General features: G+C 42.9%; 1 protein-coding gene across 1 annotated transcript in view; it reads right to left on the bottom strand.

Moving 5' to 3' along the window:
• Positions 1-4,593: 4,593 nt before the first annotated feature.
• The window catches only part of LOC112224209 (FERM and PDZ domain-containing protein 2-like), a 46,808-nt gene continuing 31,641 nt past the window's right edge, over positions 4,594-19,760 (bottom strand). The window contains exons 19-29 of the mRNA XM_042306155.1: positions 19,215-19,393; positions 18,855-18,956; positions 16,892-16,985; positions 15,842-15,927; positions 14,308-14,375; positions 14,175-14,272; positions 13,722-13,939; positions 13,164-13,230; positions 9,587-9,757; positions 9,338-9,478; positions 4,594-4,941 (exon numbers count right to left, since the gene is read on the bottom strand). Of these exons, the coding sequence (XP_042162089.1) occupies positions 9,720-9,757; positions 13,164-13,230; positions 13,722-13,939; positions 14,175-14,272; positions 14,308-14,375; positions 15,842-15,927; positions 16,892-16,985; positions 18,855-18,956; positions 19,215-19,393 (950 nt within the window). The 3' untranslated portion in view covers positions 4,594-4,941; positions 9,338-9,478; positions 9,587-9,719. The remainder of the gene's footprint in view (positions 4,942-9,337; positions 9,479-9,586; positions 9,758-13,163; positions 13,231-13,721; positions 13,940-14,174; positions 14,273-14,307; positions 14,376-15,841; positions 15,928-16,891; positions 16,986-18,854; positions 18,957-19,214; positions 19,394-19,760) is intronic.

Below are 19,760 nucleotides of genomic sequence, written 5' to 3'. Positions count from 1 at the left end.
AAACAGGGTCAGATATAATGACCTAATAACGGAATGGTTTGAATCTGTGGTAAAGGTCCATTTCTACTTCAAGCCACTTCTCCATATCCACAATGGCTGTTTCAGGCAACGGCAGCATTTTCGCCCTGACTGAGGCCCGTGTTTCAGGCAACGGCAGCATTTTCGCCCTGACTGAGGCCCGTGTTTCAGGCAACGGCAGCATTTTCGCCCTGACTGAGGCCCGTGTTTCAGGTAACGGCAGCATTTTCGCCCTGACTGAGGCCCGTGTTTCAGGTAACGGCAGCATTTTCGCCCTGACTGAGGCCCGTGTTTCAGGTAACGGCAGCATTTTCGCCCTGACTGAGGCCCGTGTTTCAGGGTTTTGACCTCACCTCCAGCACCTCCTGTGTGATGGGAATAACCTCCATCCCCTGAGGCCCTTTGATCCATTCTGCAGATGTTTCTCCTCAGGAAGAGGAGGCGAGTGAAAATGAAAAACAAGGTGTACAGTATCCAAAAGACTTCACAGATTCCAAGACCTTTACTATTATTTTTCTGTGGGGGAAGGGAAAGGACTGTGTAAAATATAACTACAGGCTTGAAAACCCGTCTGAAAATCTTATCGCCAAGTTGACAAAAAAAAGAAACCCCTCTGTGCGCCAAAGCCTTTAACACAGAAGTCAGCGCAAAACACAAAAAGATCATTCAAAGCTGTCACCCTCCTTCTCTCCCCCGCAGCACACCCCATCCCCCGACCAACCACCTACACAATACCGAAACAGGGTCTGCCCTGCACAAAACACCCAGGCTTTTCTTGACTTTGTTTTCGTTTCCTAAAGTGGAGAGACGTACGATGTGGATTTGTGTTATAGGCCGTATTGAATAGCTCTCCTGTGTGTTACTGGGCTGTCACTAGAGGGACCTCACACGGAGAACAATGTCAACATGTTAACTTTGTATACTACGCCCATTTGTATAGCTTTCTCCCGCCCTTTTTTCCCCTCTCCCGCCTATTCAGCCACAACGCCATTGAATTTTACACACTTCCACTGGTCCGTTTTAAACATTCTTTGACAGCCCCTCTGATATATCGTTCTCTTTTTTGTACTTTTCTGACGCCCTCAAAGCTGGAAGGCTTCAGAGACTTTATGAGTTGGCCGGGCTAACTCTCATAATGTACAATTAGCACTGTTTTGATTGTCAGTATCAAGTACCTGGTCAGGATATAATCGCAATTAGGATTTCCTTTCCCACTCGAATTATAACTCCACATTTGTGATTTCTCACTCACATTCTCTGACGGGTGGCTTTTTCCATGCCGGTCGGGCATCCGAAGGTGATGAATTTGAAGTCCTCTCAAAAATAATATATAGAGTCTACCTTTAAATCGTGGCACGCCACTTAACACATTAGCACAGTCACTTTAATTGGGAGTGAGAAGCACATCAAAAGACTCAAGCGGAACACATGCAATCATGGATGGGTGGCGGGATGGCTGGACTGTGCGTCAGAGCTGTGGAAAAAGTGAATCTTTCACAATCTCTCATAATATAGAGGGAGAAGGTTTCAGAGCTGCCAGACTGCAACACCATGTCCATGTTTTTTTCCCTCTGCTTTTCTGGAGGAGCAGCAAGGTTGGCACACTCTGTCATGACTGCTGCTATTTATACACCTGCTGTGGATAAATAGTATTAAAAGGAACTGTCCAGTGTTTCCAGATTTTTATGAAATACGACCTATAATGAATTACAATAGGAGTGAAATTGTTTTCCTTCCAAAAAAAGTATAAGTATGCTAAAAAAAGCAACTTATCTGTATTGGAATGGTGTGAGTGTATCCTACCACCAAAATGGTGTGGGCGTATACCGGTGGGTAAAAAATATGAATGCGAGTAGACCACTGACTGGCCAGCTCATCCTCCTCAGGATGACATCATCCTCTATGAGGAAATAGCAAGCATTATTTTAAACGTTCTGTTTGAGCTAAAAGTTTGAGTTAGGGTTTTTAAAGTGTTTTTTTTCTTTCTTCAATGTATGCTTTTGGCCACAAAAACAAGAATAGGATGAGTCAACGTTATTTGGGTATGAGTTAACAGAATATTAACTTTAAAAGTGAGATTTCTACTGCACAGTTACTTTAAAAACTCAGGTCTGCAACTTTAGCCTGGATAGAACTCCTGAGCCACCACGGGAAATAGACCGAGTAGGAGATTTTGAATTCCATGATCTTGGTGAGAGTCACGTTCAGAACCCTGTCCCAAATGACTCTACCACTTCAATTCACCAAACCACCTTGGAATCCTCTAGCTTTTTTTTATGACCTCATTATTAAATTACCTTTCACTGTCAGTGGCTGTGGATGATGAGGCATGAATGGAGGACAGTGCGGAGGATTCATCTAACCACAGAGAACACCCCAAAAACTCACTGATTGCCTTCTCCTCTGCTCTGGTTCAATGTCAGTGAAAAGAGTGGAGGAGAACAGTGTCCCAGGTTACCTCTGCTTGAGAGACAGTGAGAAACAGAAATGTGAAAGAGGGAGAAAAAGAGATGTAGAGAAAGAGGGGTGTGTGGGAGAAACGAGTGTCCACTCCACTGACAGTCAGACATCACGGAGAACCAGTGACCTGATCGAGGAGTGTAACACGACTACACCGGGACAGTTATATTGTTTACGAGAGAGAACAGCGGGCACTCTGTCGAGCAGGCCTGCGTGCCGCCATTGGGCCGCTGTAATTAGAAACATTTGGGATCATTTGCAAGGGAACACGAGTCCAAATGGGAACCAGATGGATCAACCGATGGCGGGTTTCACCTGAAATACAGGAACCCTTATTTACGAGGGGAGGTGAAGGGTTCCTGGTTGGGGGGAGAGGAGTTCATCTCCACCCGTATCCAGACCCCCAAAAGAGGATGACCCTCTGGCTTGTATCGACTCGGCCCTAAGGGGGGGTACACACCGTTCATTCTACTCTGGAGGTCAAAGCCAGTCTGAAGGCTGACTGGTGGTGAAGAACATCATCTTGAAGACACTGTATTTCCAAACACACCTTTGTAGATGTTAAACACATTCATGTACAGTGCCTTGCAAAAGTATTCATCCCCCTTGGCGTTTTCTATTTTGTTGCATTACAACCTGTAATTTAAATGGATTTTTATTTGGATTTCATGTAATGGACATACACAAAAATAGTCCAAATTGGTAAAGAGGAATTTAAAAAATAACTTGTTTAAAAAAAATCTAAAATGGTAAAGTGATGCGTGCATATGTATCCCTTTGCTATGAATCCCCTAAATAAGATCTGGTGCAACCAATCAGAAGTCACATAATTAGTTAAGTAAAGTCCACCTGTGTGCAATCTAAGTGTCACATGACATGTCACATGATCTCAGTATATATACACACTGTTTTGAAAGGCCCCAGAGTCTGCAACACCACAAAGCAAGGTGCACCACCAAGCAAGCGGCATCATGAAGACCAAGGAGCTCTCCAAACAGGTTGTGGAGAAGTATAGATCAGGGTTGGGTTATAAAAAATATCAGAAACTTTGAACATCCCACAGAGTACCATTAAATCCATTATTCAAAAATGGAAAGAATATGGCACCACAACAAACATGCCAAGAGAGGGCCGCCCACTGAAACTCAGGGACCAGGTAAGGAGGACATTCATCAGAGAGGCAACAAAGAGAACAAAGATAAACCTGAAGGAGCTGCAAAGGTCCACAGCGGAGATTGGAGTATCTGTCCATAGGACCACTTTAAGCTGTACACTCCACAGACCTGGGCTTTACGGAAGAGTGGCCAGAAAAAAAGCCATGGCTAAAGAAAAAAATAAGCAAACGCATTTGGTGTTCTCCAAAAGTGGGAGACTCTCCAAACATATGGAAAAAGGTTCTCTGGTCAGATGAGACTAAAATTGAGCTTTTTGGCCATCAAGGAAAATGTTACGTCTAACACCTCTCATCACCCCGAAAACACAATCCCCACAGTGAAGCATGGTGGTGGCAGCATCATGCTGTGGGGATGTTTTTCATCAGCAGGGAATGAAAAACTGGTCAGAATTGAAGGAATGATGGATGGTGCTAAATACAGGGAAATGCTTGAGGGAAACCTGTTTCAGTCTCCCAGAGATTTGAGACTGACGGAGGTTCACCTTCCAGCAGGACAATGACCCTAAGCATACTGCTAAAGCAATCTGTGGTATGACTTAAAGATTGCTGTACACCAGCAGGAACCCATCCAACTTGAAGGAGCTGGAGTAGTATTGCCTTGAAGAATGGGCAAAAATCCCAGTGGCTAGATGTCCCAAGCTTACAGAGACATTCCCTAAGAGACTTGCAGCTGTAATTGCAGCAAAAGGTGGCTGTACAAAGTATTGGGGGGGGTGAATAGTTATGCACGCTCAAGTTCAGTTTTTTTGGTCATATTTCTTGTTTTTTTCACAATATAAAATATTTTGCATCTTCAAAGTTGTGTAAATTAAATGATACTAACCACCCCCAAAATACTTTTGCAAGCCACTGTACCTCCCGGTGGGTTAACTTGGGGGTTCTCCAGTTAAAACACACACTCACAAAACACACACTCACAAAGGCAAGACCACTGATGATATTCAGAAGAGTTTAAGACTGTAGAATTCAGAAAAAATAACAGAATCGAATGTCACTATTTCTTGCCTCTTTGACAGGTGTGTTCATTCTGCTTGTGTCACAGCAAAACCTCCACATGCTACACATGCTAGTTGCTACTAATTTAGGGTGATGTCACTGAGTAGCCTTCCCATCATGTAGTGTGGCTATAAGGCCCCATGTCAGAATCAGTGTGATCCTACAGTAGGTTTATGACTAAACAGAAGGTAGGAGTTCATTAAAGTAAAGTAAAGTAAAGTTTATGACAGATGTTTTCATGTGCTTTCCGGGGGAGTCATCCCTTTGCACCAGATTACATTCGGTAGCTCCGTCTGTGAAGAGAGAGGCAAAGATCAATCACAAACCAAAACTCTATATTTGATATCAAGTATCCCCTAACCATCACGTATAGGCAAAACTACTTCTTAGTGAGAAATATTTAGAAGACTTTCTCCAACCAACCTGGCTTTGAGGCACAGGAGGGGTGATATAGGGACAGCGACTGTGGAAGGGGATTCTTTTTTAGCTCTATGCTGCCACCCAGTGGACAATAGCTTCATGGGTTAAATAAGAGGTACATTTCTTACCTGTTCTTTGATTATGCACTGCATTTGTGGTGCCTTCTGTATGAAATCATCCTACAGTCTATATTCTATACTGTTAATATATAATATTAAATTGTAAGAGGGCGACAGTATAAGAGGGCAACAGTATAGGTCCCGCAGCCCTGTGCATATGTTACCAGGCAGAGAAAGACTGCCAATCACTCTGTAAGAGCTCTGTTCTGTTTGACCTTAAATGAATGTGATGTATTGCCCTAAGTACAGGACTTCACCTGATCTCCACTCACAAACACTCACAAACACTATTAGGGGGATATACTGAACTGTGCAGGACAGAACATTGAGGTGTTCTTTAAAGCAGGACTGTGGTTACGTACTCTTTCTTTATCAGGCCTCCCTATGTGACCATAGCGCTTCAACCGTGTACCCTTTCTCTCTTTGTACGCGGTACATCCGGTCTGTCTTTCTGTGCCACTGACCACAGAACTGAAACCAAATCCGCATCAGGCAAAACCATACAGTTCACAAAGCCATGGTGAATAAATTCCCCCGACCTTCAATCCACTTGAGCTTGTGTAATAGAGCGCTCCTTGTTGTCAGTGGTTAACACTGTATAACACCACTGCCCCAGTCCAACCACATCTTCCCTTACGGAAAAACCACATTCATTTAACGTGAACACATGAAGTGTTCCAAAAAACACATTTTCATCTTATGGGAAGTTAATGTGATAACATGTGACAACAAGTAAAGCAACATGTGATAACATGAAGCTACATGTGGTTTTTCTGGAAGGGTTTTGCCTCTCCTGGTACTCAAAATAATCTAGGAAAAGAGAAAAGGCCATTGACTTGATCTGAATATAGAGCATCAGTCAAACGTTTGGACACACCTACTCATTCAAGGGGTTTTCTTTAATGTTACTATTTTCTACATTGTAGAATAATAGTGAAGACATCAAAACTATGAAATAAGACAAATGGAATCATGTTGTAACCCCCCAAAAAACTGCCAAACAAATAAAAGTATATTTTATATTTGAGGTTCTTCAAAGTAGCCACCCTTTGCCTTGATGACAAGCTTTGCACACTCTTGGCATTCTCTCAACCAGCTTCATGAGGTAGTCACCCGGAACACGGTTCAAATAATAGGTGTGCCTTTTTAAAAGCTAATTTAAATGCTTTTGAGCCAATCAGTTGTGTTGTAACAAGGTAGGGTTGGTATTTGGTAAAAGACCAAGTCCATATTATGGCAAGATCAGCTCAAATAAGCAAGGAGAAATGACAGTCCATCATTACTTTAAGACATGAAGGTCAGTCAATGCTGAAAATTTCAAGAACTTTGAACGTTTCTTCAAGTGCAGTCGCAAAAACCATCAAGTGCTATGATGAAACTGGCTCTCATGAGGACCACCAAAGGAAAGGAAGACCCAGAGTTACCTCTGCTGCAGAGGATAAGTTCATTAGAGTTAACTGCACCTCAGATTGCAGCCAAAATAAATGCTTCACAGAGTTCAAGTAACAGACACATCTCAACATGGTTGAATTGCTGCAAAGAACTCACTACTAAGCGACACCAATAATAATAAGAAACTTGCTTGGGCCAAGAAACACAAGCAATGGACATTAGACCGTTGGAAATCTGTCCTTTGGTCTGATGAGTCCAAATTGGAAATGTTTGGTTCCAACCGCCATGTCTTTGTGAGACAAGTAAGTGAAAAGATTATCTATGCATGTTTAGTTCCCACATGGAGGAGGTGGTGTGATGGTGTTTTGCTGGTGACACTGTCAGTGATTTACAGTGCCTTGCGAAAGTATTCGGCCCCCTTGAACTTTGCGACCTTTTACCACATTTCAGGCTTCAAACATAAAGATATAAAACTGTATTTTTTTGTGAAGAATCAACAACAAGTGGGACACAATCATGAAGTGGAACGACATTTATTGGATATTTCAAACTTTTTTAACAAATCAAAAACTGAAAAATTGGGCGTGCAAAATTATTCAGCCCCTTTACTTTCAGTGTAGCAAACTCTCTCCAGAAGTTCAGTGAGGATCTCTGAATGATCCAATGTTGACCTAAATGACTAATGATGATAAATACAATCCACCTGTGTGTAATCAAGTCTCCGTATAAATGCACCTGCACTGTGATAGTCTCAGAGGTCCGTTAAAAGCGCAGAGAGCATCATGAAGAACAAGGAACACACCAGGCAGGTCCGAGATACTGTTGTGAAGAAGTTTAAAGCCGGATTTGGATACAAAAAGATTTCCCAAGCTTTAAACATCCCAAGGAGCACTGTGCAAGCGATAATATTGAAATGGAAGGAGTATCAGACCACTGCAAATCTACCAAGACCTGGCCGTCCCTCTAAACTTTCAGCTCATACAAGGAGAAGACTGATCAGAGATGCAGCCAAGAGGCCCATGATCACTCTGGATGAACTGCAGAGATCTACAGCTGAGGTGGGAGACTCTGTCCATAGGACAACAATCAGTCGTATATTGCACAAATCTGGCCTTTATGGAAGAGTGGCAAGAAGAAAGCCATTTCTTAAAGATATCCATAAAGTGTGTCCTTTAAAGTTTGCCACAGGCCACCTGGGAGACACACCAAACATGTGGAAGAAGGTGCTCTGGTCAGATGAAACCAAAATTGAACTTTTTGGCAACAATGCAAAACGTTATGTTTGGCGTAAAAGCAACACAGCTCATCACCCTGAACACACCATCCCCACTGTCAAACATGGTGGTGGCAGCATCATGGTTTGGGCCTGCTTTTCTTCAGCAGGGACAGGGAAGATGGTTAAAATTGATGGGAAGATGGATGGAGCCAAATACAGGACCATTCTGGAAGAAAACCTGATGGAGTCTGCAAAAGACCTGAGACTGGGACGGAGATTTGTCTTCCAACAAGACAATGATCCAAAACAAAGTAAAATCTACAATGGAATGGTTCAAAAATAAACATATCCAGGTGTTAGAATGGCCAGGTCAAAGTCCAGACCTGAATCCAATCGAGAATCTGTGGAAAGACCTGAAAACTGCTGTTCACAAATGCTCTCCATCCAACCTCACTGAGTTCGAGCTGTTTTGCAACGAGGAATGGGAAAAAATTTCAGTCTCTCGATGTGTAAAACTGATAGAGACATACCCCAAGCGACTTACAGCTGTAATCGCAGCAAAAGGTGGCGCTACAAAGTATTAACTTAAGGGGGGCTGAATAATTTTGCACGCCCAATTTTTCAGTTTTTGATTTGTTAAAAAAAGTTTGAAATATCCAATAAATGTCGTTCCACTTCATGATTGTGTCCCACTTGTTGTTGATTCTTCACAAAAAAATACAGTTTTATATCTTTATGTTTGAAGCCTGAAATGTGGCAAAAGGTCGCAAAGTTCAAGGGGGCCGAATACTTTCGCAAGGCACTGTATTTAGAGTTCAAGGCACACTTAACCAGCATGGTTACCACAGCATTCTGCAGCGATACGCCATCCCATCTGGTTTGCGCTTTGTGGGACTATCATTTGTTTTTAAACAGGACAATGACCCAACACACCTCCAGGCTATGTAAGGGCTATTTGATCAAGAAGGACCTGGCTTCCACAATCATTGAGATGATTTGGGAGGAGTTGGACCGCAGAGTGAAGGAAAAGCAGCCAACAAGTGCTCAGCATATGTGGGAACTCCTTCAAGACTGTAGGAAAAGCATTCCAGGTAAAACTGGTTGAGAGAATGCCAAGAGTATGCAAAGCTTGTCATCAACGGGTGGCTACTTCAAAGAATCAAAAAACTGTAATCTAGTTTGATTTTTTAAACACTTTTTTGGTTACTACATGATTCCACATGTGTTATAATAGTGAAGACATCACCACTATGAAATTCGACAAAGTAGAACACAGTAAAAATAAAGAAAAACCCTTGAATGAGTAGGTGTCCAAACTTTTGACTGGTACTGTATATATACACACAGGTAACCCCTGTATATTGCCTCACTACTGTTATTTTACTGTTGCTCTTTATCTATTTGTTATTTTTCTATTTTCTTATTTTTTCTTAAAACGGCATTATTGGTTAAGGGCTTGTAAGTAAGTATTTCACTGTTGTATTCGGCGCATGTAAAAAACATTTTTTGATTTGATTTTGATTTGAACTAACTCCTACTTACCTAAATAAAAAGAGATTTCCATCATTTAGCATATTCATCACTTCACGAATTGCCCTAAGCAGCGCCTCCTGCTTAACGCAGTTGGTTCTTGTCTGCCGGGGGGACTCACGCAACACCTCTGACTCATTGAATGCAGTGATGCTGAAAATGCAAATTTCACAATTATTCAGGTCAAATTTTTGCAGTCTTTAAAACGGAATCTGACATTATGAGGTATCTTGAGATACATCTTGTAGCGCTGGTACTGACCGTCTCCACCTGTCCTGCCCTTTCCTCTGGACAGATCTCCACTTGTCCTGCTCCTTGAACATCTCCTGTCTGTCTCTCGAGAAGTATATTCCTGAACATCCATTGGTGCTCACGTACTGTGATGTTACATCACTCAGGTGCTAAGCAATGTTTCAATGGGAGGCAGAATTCCTTGGAAGAGATCAAAATGGAAGGAAAAGGAAGGAAAAATACAAACACATGCAGTTTGATATTATGGCCAAGGAATAAAAAGGCAACTTTATTAAAGAGGCAGCGTGGTCATAAACAGGGTTTTAGTGTTTTACAGTATACAATGCCTTCGGAAAGTATTTAGACCCCTTGACTTTTTCCACATTTTGTTACGTTACAGTCTTATTCCAAATTTGATTAAATAGTCCCCCCCCCCAATCTTCACCCAAAACCCCATAATAAAAAAGCTAAATCAGGTTTAGAACTTCTTGCTAATTTATAAAAAACATATAAATATCACATTTACATAAGTATTCAGACCCGTTACTCAGTACTTTGTTGAAGCACCTTTGGCAGCGATTACAGCATCGAGTCTTCTTGGGTATGATGCTACAAGCTTGGCACACCTGTATTTGAGGAGTTTCTCCCATTCTTCTCTGCAGGTCCTCTCAAGCTCTGTCAGGTTGGATTGGGAGCGTTGTTGCTCAGCTATTTTCACGTTTCTCCAGAGATGTTCGATCAGGTTCATGTCCGGGCTCTGGGTCGGCCACTCAAGTACATTCAGAGACGTGTCCAGAAGCCACTCCTGCGTTGTCTTGAATGTGTGCTTAGGGTCGTTGTCCTGTTGGAAGGTGAACCTTCACCCCAGTCTGAGGTCCAGAGCGCTCTGGAGCAGGTTTTCATCAAGGATATCTCGTACTTTGTGCCGTTCATCTTTGTCTCGATCCTGACTAGTCTCCCGGTCCCTGCCGCTGAAAAACATTCCCACAGCATGATGCTGCGGCCACCCTTCTTCACCGTAGTGATAGTGCCAGGTTTCCTCCAGACATGACACTTGACATTCAGGCCAAAGAGTTCTAAGTTTCATCAGACCAGAGAATCTTGTTTCTCATGGTCTGAGTCCTTTAGGTGCCTTTTGGCAAACTCCAAGCGGGCTGTCATGTGCCTTTTACTGAGGAGTGGCTTCCGTCTGGCCACTCTACCATAAAGGTGTGATTGGTGGATTCCTGCAAAGATGGTTGTCCTTCTGGAAGGTTCTCCCATTTCCACAGAGGAACACTAGAGCTCTGTCAGAGTGACCATCGGGTTCTTGGTCATCTCCCTGACCAGGGCCCTTCTCCCCGCTTGCTCAGTTTGGCTGGGTGGCCAGCTCTAGGAAGAGTCTTGGTGGTTTCAAACTTCTCCATTTTATAATGATGGAGGCCACTGTGTTCTTGGGGATATTCAATGATGCAAAAATGTTTTGGTACCCTTCCCCAGATCTTTGCCTCGACACAATCCTGTCTCGGAGCTCTACGGAAAATCCCTTCAACCTCATTGTTTGGTCTTGGCTCTGCCATGCACTGTCAACTGTGGGACCTTATATAGACATGTATGTGCCTTTCAGAATAATATCCAATATATTGAATTTACCACAGGTGGACTCCAATCATGTTGTAGAAATGTCTTAAAGCATAATAAACACCTGAGCTCAATTTCGAGTCTCATAGAAAATGTTTTGAATACTTATGTGAAATAGGTATCCGTTTTTTACATTTAAAACATTTGCAAACATTTCTAAAAACCTGTTTTCGCTTTGTCGTTATGGGGTATTGTGGGTAGATTGCAGAGGATTCATTTTTGTTGAATCCATTTTAGAATAAGGCTGTAACGTAATCAAAAGTGTAAAAAGTCAAGGGGTCTGAATACTTTCTGAAGGCACTGTATACAGGTTCCTGACAACATAATGGAAACAATTACTTTTTGGAATACAAAGTTTATTGAAAGCAGGTGGTTCCAGACAGGTGTGGTTCCTGAGTTAATTAAGCAATTAACATCCCATCACGCTTAGGATCGTGTATACTGAACAGAAATATAAACACAACATGTAAAGCGTTAGTCCTATTTTTCATGAGCTGAAATAAAAGATCCCAGAAATGTTCCATCAACACAAAAAGCTTATTTCTCTCAAATTGTATGCACAAATGTATGCATATCCCTGTTAGTGAACATTTGTCCTTTGCCAAGATCCTCTATTCACCTGACAGGTGTGGCATATCAAGAAGTTAATTAAACAGCATAATCATTAAACCGGTGCACCTTGTGCTGGGGACAACAAAATGGCACTCTAAAATGTCCAGTTTTGTCATACAACACAATGCCACAGATGTATCAAGTTTAGAGGGAGCGTGCAATTGGCATGCTGACTGCAGGAATGCCCAAGCCGCCTCCAACGTCGTTTATAGAGAATTTGGCAGTACATCCAACCAGCCTCACAACCACAGACCACGTGTTACCACACCAGTCCAGGACCTCCATCTTTATTTTTCACTTGCAGGATCGTCTGAGGAGAGTGGAGGGCTGTGGAGTATTTCTGTCTGTAATAAAGCCCTTTTGTGGGAAAAAAACATACTCTGATTGGCTGTGGGTGGCCCTGTCTCCCAAGTGGGTTGGCCTATGCCCTCCAAGGCCCACCCATGGCTGTGCCGATGCCCAGTCATGTGAAATCCATAGGTTAGGACCTAATGAATTTATTTCAACTGACTGATTTCCTTCTATGAACTGTAACTCAGTAAAATCCTTGAAAATGTTACATGTCGCGTTTATATTTTTGTTCAGTATATAACAATGCTGAACAGACCATTATTTGCGCCATTATTTTGGCTACCCTGGCTAAACCCCCCATAGGATGACAATGCTCCCATCCACACGGCACAAGTAGTCACCGAATAGTATGATGAACATGAAAACGATGTAAACCATACGCCATGGCCGTCTTAATCACCAGATCTAAACCCAAGTGAACACTTATGGGAGATTCTGGAGCGGTTGCCTGAGACAGTGTTTTCCAACACCATCAACAAAACACCAAATGATGGAATGTTGTCACGTCCTTCCAGTAGTGTTCCAGACACTTTTAGATTCGATGCCAAGGTGCATTGATGCTGTGTTGGCTCATGGTGGCCCAATGTCCTATTAAGACATTTCATGTTGGTGTCTCCTTTATTTTGACAGTTGCCTGTATATTCCCACATTGGAATAATACTGTGAAATTGTGAAAATGATGACAATACCCATTTAAGGTAAGAGCTGTTTGCAAAGAAAGCCTGACATTTCAGCTTGTTTTGCATGGGTGGGGCTTTGTAAACGTTAGACCAATCACAAAGAATTCTTGCTTGAGAATGAGCTTTTTGCAAAAAAATATCTATTTTTGTTTGTTTTTGACCATTTTAATTCAAAACAGTCACAGTAAGATACTAAATTGTTACCCAGAAATGATTTGATATTGTGGTAAAAACTGCATTGGACTTTTTAGTGTGAAAGATAAAATGTTCTCATAAATGCAAAAAAAATTGCGTAAACATTTTAATTGGATTACGTTATCTGCCCTGTCCAGATGTGTATTTACCTGGAGCAGGACGGCACAGAGACAACCGGACTTCAGGAGGAGAGCTTCTCAGCAGCATTACCACCCTCTACAGGCCATAGAGAGAACAGTCACTCACTGTCATCTACAGCCAGGCAATTAAGTCATTATGGGAAAGATAGACCAGAGATGGACTAAGGAGCTGGCCACTGAGAAGGGCTTTGTACACTGCACGTTCTTAGATCTTCACTTATTAATCCCATCCGTGTGTTAATGAGGTACACTGAATCTAAGTACTCTTGGACTCACCACAATACGATTGACTGTTAATAACCAAGTTATTGTCTCCCAATTGGCTTGATGTAACCCATAATACAAGAAAATGATCAGAGATAATGGTGATAAAGAGCTATTGAACAAACCAATCACATTGAGTGAAACAAAACCCCTCTCTCTCACACTAAATTGTCACAATTATCGGTCTTCCTATGCTCAGATTAACACAAACCCACCCACCCCCCATATACAGTATTCTAACTCACAGTTGTAGCTACAATTGTACAGTCGTATTATGTCACATTGGTCTACGTCAATATTTACCTGGTAGGACAATCCCTTCAGCGGTTCTCCATTGACTGCCAGGATGACGTCGCCCTCCTGGATCCGCCCACTTTCCTCCGCTGGCTGGCCAGGGAAAAGCTTCTTGATCCGGACAAGACTACTGCCTGAGTCTCCTTTTGAGGGGTTGAGCTCAGGGACCAGGAAGCTGAAGCCCAAGCCATTCTGGCTCTTCTTCAAGGTCACCTCCAGAATGTTATCTGTAGGGTGGAGGGGTTAGGCGATTGAAGTGTGTCTGAGTTCACCTTGGAGGCTTGGACGGTGGATCCAGGACTGAGTTTGGGAAAACCTGCTCTAAGGGACGGATTAGAAATCATGCAACATCACCCAGTGTAAACTCATGGACAATGATAACCTTGCTTCGGAGGTCAATCCCTCGAAGCGCCAGTGTTCCCCCTTACACTTAAGCTTCCTTGTCAATGATATTTCCCTTACTGTCAGACACAAAACTGTAGTCCTTGGGCCCGACGAAGAACGGGGTGATGATGGCGGGGCAGCTGTTGTTCCTCATCTGGGTGATGTCCAGGTGGGCACTCGGGGAGACAGGCAGCGCCCCAGGAGACTGCGCCCTGTGTCTGGGCTCAGAGACACCCTGGGCAGGGTCATGTTCTCCCTCTCCAAGACCATGGTCACCACCTAGGACAGGAAAGGGTTAAATGAAGACAAACAATGTGATACGCCAGCCTAACGGGGGCTGATGAACTTTCATGTGCCTTCATTTCAAAACTTGTATGTGGTCCATAAATATGAATACAAATGTTAAATGATGAGCCTAGGTTAGCCAAGGAGAAAGCACTGAGCTATACAGGGATAAAGACAGGATCCTTCCTGGCTAAGCATGATTGGCTGAGATAATGGAGCGGTTGACCATGCTGACTGCTTGCTATGCATTTAAAATGTGAATTCTTAAATAGATGGGTGGGTCTATGGCTTAAGGGGGTGTGAACGATGCTGAAAGGGTGTAAAACAAAGAAGAGCTCTCAAGCACTCAACAAAATCTTTCAATGTCATTCTCTTCTACTTGTCTCCTAAGTGGGAAAACAAGTTTCTAAATGTTTAAAGCAGCCTCATTTTCCCATGCTTCTTCCAATCACAGTGTATGATACACCATTTTGGAACCCGATTTTTTTGTAATCTGTAAAAAAAAAAAAAAACATTTATGATTTTTTCGACATAAGCCCCCGTTGGGACCGGCTGTCACAAATGCTTAATGCTTGACCTTGTAGAGACCTTAACCTAAACACCTAGCGACCTCATGAGGAGGACAATGGACATTATGACATGCCACTGCCGTTTAAGGAAGAAAGACCCAACATTCCGAACAATAAAACATGTGCAGTTCACCGTCTCAAGTGCCTGGAAAGGAGGCTAAGGAGAGACAAGCAGTACTACAAGGACTACACAGCATACATGGAAGAGACCATAGCTTGTGGAGATGCTGAGAAGGTCTCCAAAGAGGAAATTAACAAGCATCCAGCATGGTACATCCCGCACCATTTGATTTGATTTGATTTATCACCCACAAAAGCCTGGGAAGATACGAGTCGTCTTTGACTGCTCAGCTGTTTCGAGAGACGTCCTTGAATGACCATCTCCTTACCGGTCCAGAGTTGACAAACACATTGCTGGGTGTCCTTTGTCGTTTTCGTAAGGGTCCAGTTGCAATCATGTGTGACATAGAGCGCATGTTCCACCAGTTTCATGGGAAAGCAGAAGACCAAGATTATCTACGGTTCCTTTGGTGGGAGAACGGAGATCTAGTCTCAACCCTCAGTGTATCGTATGAAGGTCCACTTGTTCGGCGCAGCTTCATCTCCTGGTTGCGCCAACTATGGTCTCAAACATCTTGCTCAGAGGGGAACTCTACTGAGCTGGCTGCCGTCAAGACACGAAACAGTATGTGCATGCCTGGACCAACTGGACAGTCACCATTTTGTTACAATATACATACACATTGCATAAGACAAGATGGCACATAATCAGAACACATGTTAAAATGTTATATTTTTTTATACACAGTTCAGTTGAAGGCCAATGCAGAAGCAAAGCTTTGATGGTGTTGCCCTGTCCTGGTTGCAGCTGAGATATTGATGTTCTTTTACCTCTCCTGTTTTCGCCAGACATTCCACAGCCTGCTGATGTGTGAACCCTTGAAACCTGATGCCATCCACTTCCAGCAGTCTGTCACCTGTTAGATGTGCACAAACATATGCACACACCATTGCGATTCATCATCTCACTCTAATCTATACTGAACAAAAATATAAAACGCAACATGCAACAGTTTCAAAGATTTTAGTTGTAGTTCATTTGAGGAAATCAGTCAAGGCCCTAATCTATGTATTTCACATGACTGGGAAGACAGATCTGTTGGTCAATGATACCTTGCAGAAAATAGGCCTCTGGATCTCATCACGGTATTTCTGTGCATTCAAATTGCCATCGATAAAATGCAATTGTGTTCTTTGTCCTTAGCTTATGCCTGCCCATACCATAACCCCACTGCCACCATGGGGCACTCTGTTCACAACATTGACATCAGCAAACCGCTCTCCCACTTGATGCCATACATGTGGTCTGCGGTTGTGAGGCCGGTTGGACGCACTGCCAAATTCTCTAAAACAATGTTTTAGGTGGCTTATGGTAGAGAAATTAACATTAAATTCTCTGGCTACAGCTCTGGTGGACATTCCTGCAGTCAGCATACCAATTGCACTCTCCCTCAATACTTGAGACATCTGTGGCATTGTGTTGTGAGAAAAACTTGCACATTTTAGAGTCGCTTTTTATTGTCCCCAGTACAAGGTGCACCTGTGTAATGATAATGATGTTTAATAAACTTCTTGATATGCCACACCTGTCAGGTGGATGGATTATTTTGGCAAAGGAGAAATGCTCACTAACAGGAATGTAAACAAATTTGTGCACAAAATTGGAGAGAAATACACTTTTTGTGCGTATGTAACATTTCTGGGATCTTTTATATCAGCTCATGAAACAGAGGACCAACACTTTACATGTTGTGTTTATATTTTTGTACAGTGTAAATTAAATTTGTGCAGCAATAATCCAGTGTAATGCTCTTCTAGTGTCATTATTGTTCCAGGTGCTTCACTGTAACATAATATAGCTTGTTCAGGATTATACTGCACCTGACTGGATGCGGCCATCTTGCTCAGCAGCCCCTCCACAGACTAGGCTTTTGATGAAGACACCGCCATGACGCAGGCCTGTGGTCACACCAACCTGACAAACCAGAAACACAAGGTTATTATCCAACAATATAACAGTCTCGGTGGAAATGTAAGTTTATCAATATACGCCATCAATAACATTTGCATTGAAAATGTACTTACTATGCCTGTGATATGTGGTTGTCCCACCTAGTTATCTGAATGTCACGCCCTGACCTTAGAGATCCTTATTATTCTCTATGTTTGGTTAGGTCAGGGTGTGACTCAGGTGGGAAAGTCTATGTTTTCTATTTCTTTGTTTTTTGCCGAGTGTGGTTCCCAATCAGAGGCAGCTGTTTATCGTTGTCTCTGATTGGGGATCATATATAAGTTGTCATTTTCCGTTTGGGTTTTGTGGGATCTTGTTTTCTGTTTAGTGTAGTGTCTGACAGAATGGTTCGCTTTCACGTTTGAGTGTTTAAAAAAAAAAAAATATCATGAACGCATTCCACGTTGCGCTTTGGTCCACTCCTTTCGACGAGAGCCGTTTACACTTAAGATAAATACACTAGCTGTAAGTCGCTCTGGATAAGAGTGTCTGCTAAATGACTAAAATGTAATTGACATTAATGACAATGTACCATAAAGAGTTAACACCTCATATTTTTTTCAGATCAATAGTCCCCACACTCAGGCTGCTACTGTAAATGAGAGGGATGATTAAAAGGAATAATGTATGTTTATCAGGTTACAAGATCTTACACTCTGTTTATCACAAGGAGGTAAAAAAACAGAATGCCAACAGACACTCCACTCTGTGGTGGGGTGTGCTCTCATCCCTGGTCCCCCTTCACATCATCCGAATTCCGGCCAGGCATAATGAGAAGACACCAACAAAAAGTCAGTATCCTTGTTCACATAGCACAGATCAACCGCCAATCAGCGTCATTAAAATACTCCAGACCACAAAATGGCAGTAGATTTCTTAAGCTACGTTTGGCTTGTGCCTGCTGTAGATAGCTAATGTTAGCTAACTAGCAAGATGCACTAATGTTGTTGCTAACTAGCCACAATTTGTAGTAAGCCCAGTAGCCAGATGGCCACAACTAGATAACTAGCAACATTATGATTACATCACAATGCATTATGCAGCTTTACTGTTTTAGTTAGAACAATTCTGATGAAGGGAGTGGATTACAACGGGAAAAGTGCCCTCTTATCCTTTTCTTGTCACTCCTGTCGGCTCCCCCACGTGGAGGTTCGGGCTCTCTGATTGGCTCAAAGTCAAGTGTCTGCCACTGACGAACATGGCGATTCCTGTTGGTACCAGGTCGGTAGGCAGTAGGTACATGTACATATTTTGTTCGAGAAGGAACGACCTCCTAAGTCTCTCTCAACAGCTTGCACCTACCTGCCTTGTGAGTGGTGAGTAACTCACATAGCCTGTTGAGGTTGACCTGTCACAGGCTGTTAGGTAACGGGTCAGGGTCTCTCACACACATGTGCTTTTTAAATGCACTCTGTGCTTTAAGGGGCTACTCAAGGCTAAGCTTCCTTTTGTGTTGGTCTCTAGCCATACAACCAGCTGGGAAACAACAGTCTGTAAAGGATGGTGCACACACACACACACACACACACACACACACACACACCTGGGCTTTACCGTAGGCTACTGTAATGTCCAGTAGGCAGACAGGTTCCAAGCTGCAGGCCCTCCCTCTCCAAGGTGATTAGCCCCAGGGGACTGAAGGATTACCCAGAGACATAGAGGACAGCTAACTTCCTGTCCAGAGAGGTGTGGTCAACTCATCTGTACACCCCATAGACTTAATTACAGTTGGTCCATCCCTCTCCCGCCTACCAGGAAATACACCCTTTGCCTATAACTGGTGTTGTCCTAGGGAGTTAGGTGTGAAACAGCAGGGTTGGTGAGTTAACTCACAGCGATACTGATCCCTAACCCTCCTCCAGCATTCTTCTTTAGCTCCACAGATATCTTATCACCCCTGAAGCAGTTCATGGAAGGAGCCCTGGAGCAGCCATCCTGAAAAATGTATAGAGGATAAGAGCTAATGATTAATGGTGCAATTCACGAGAACGGCTGTATTGTATTGTATTCTTTCATCAGATTTAACGGACATTCTGTAGAGTTGATTGCTAATGTTCGTTGTCTTGTTTGTGTACAAAATCCAAAACACTCGTCGATCACACAAAAGGCTTCACTGTTCCTGAATCTAAGCATGTGCGGTATGTACAGTATTGTCTGTAACACGGAGGAGATGGTCCAGTAGCCATTGGTTACCTGAGCATTGAGGATGCGTACGTCAGGGAGTTGCAGTCTACTGCCAGTCTTTGGAGTCAACATGACAGACACGATCTCATCCAGGTCGTCCTCCCCAGAGTGTACATCAGTCATCAAAGTGGTCTGGGACTCGTAGTTCTTCAATAGCGGAGATCTCACGCTGTTGGGTGTCAAGGAAACTGTAAAAAAACACAAAAAAAACAAACAGATTAATTATCAGCTAATAACGAAAGTCATGGAAACCTCTGGCCACGTACATTATGTATCAGAGGAAGCTGGTGGGAGGAGCTATAGGAGGATGAGCTCATTTTAATGGCTGGAATGGAACGGCGTCAAACATGTGACATGTTTGATACCGTTTCATTTACTTCATTCCAGCCCGTCCTTCTATAGCTCCTTCCACCAGCATCCTCTGGTGGTATGTACTGTAGTCAAGTTCTACAGAGGCCAAACAATTCAAATTCCAGTAGCTTAATTAAGCATTTGGAGGTCTAACTAGTGTCTAGCTGAAAAGCCAGCAAGTTTCATGTCTACTTCAAAAACACA

The sequence above is a fragment of the Oncorhynchus tshawytscha genome, linkage group LG25 (assembly GCF_018296145.1).
Source record: "Oncorhynchus tshawytscha isolate Ot180627B linkage group LG25, Otsh_v2.0, whole genome shotgun sequence".
In the NCBI taxonomy this organism is placed as follows: Eukaryota; Metazoa; Chordata; class Actinopteri; order Salmoniformes; family Salmonidae; genus Oncorhynchus; species Oncorhynchus tshawytscha.
Note: the sequence above shows the minus strand (reverse complement) of the source record. Positions and strands in the feature narration are given on the sequence as shown.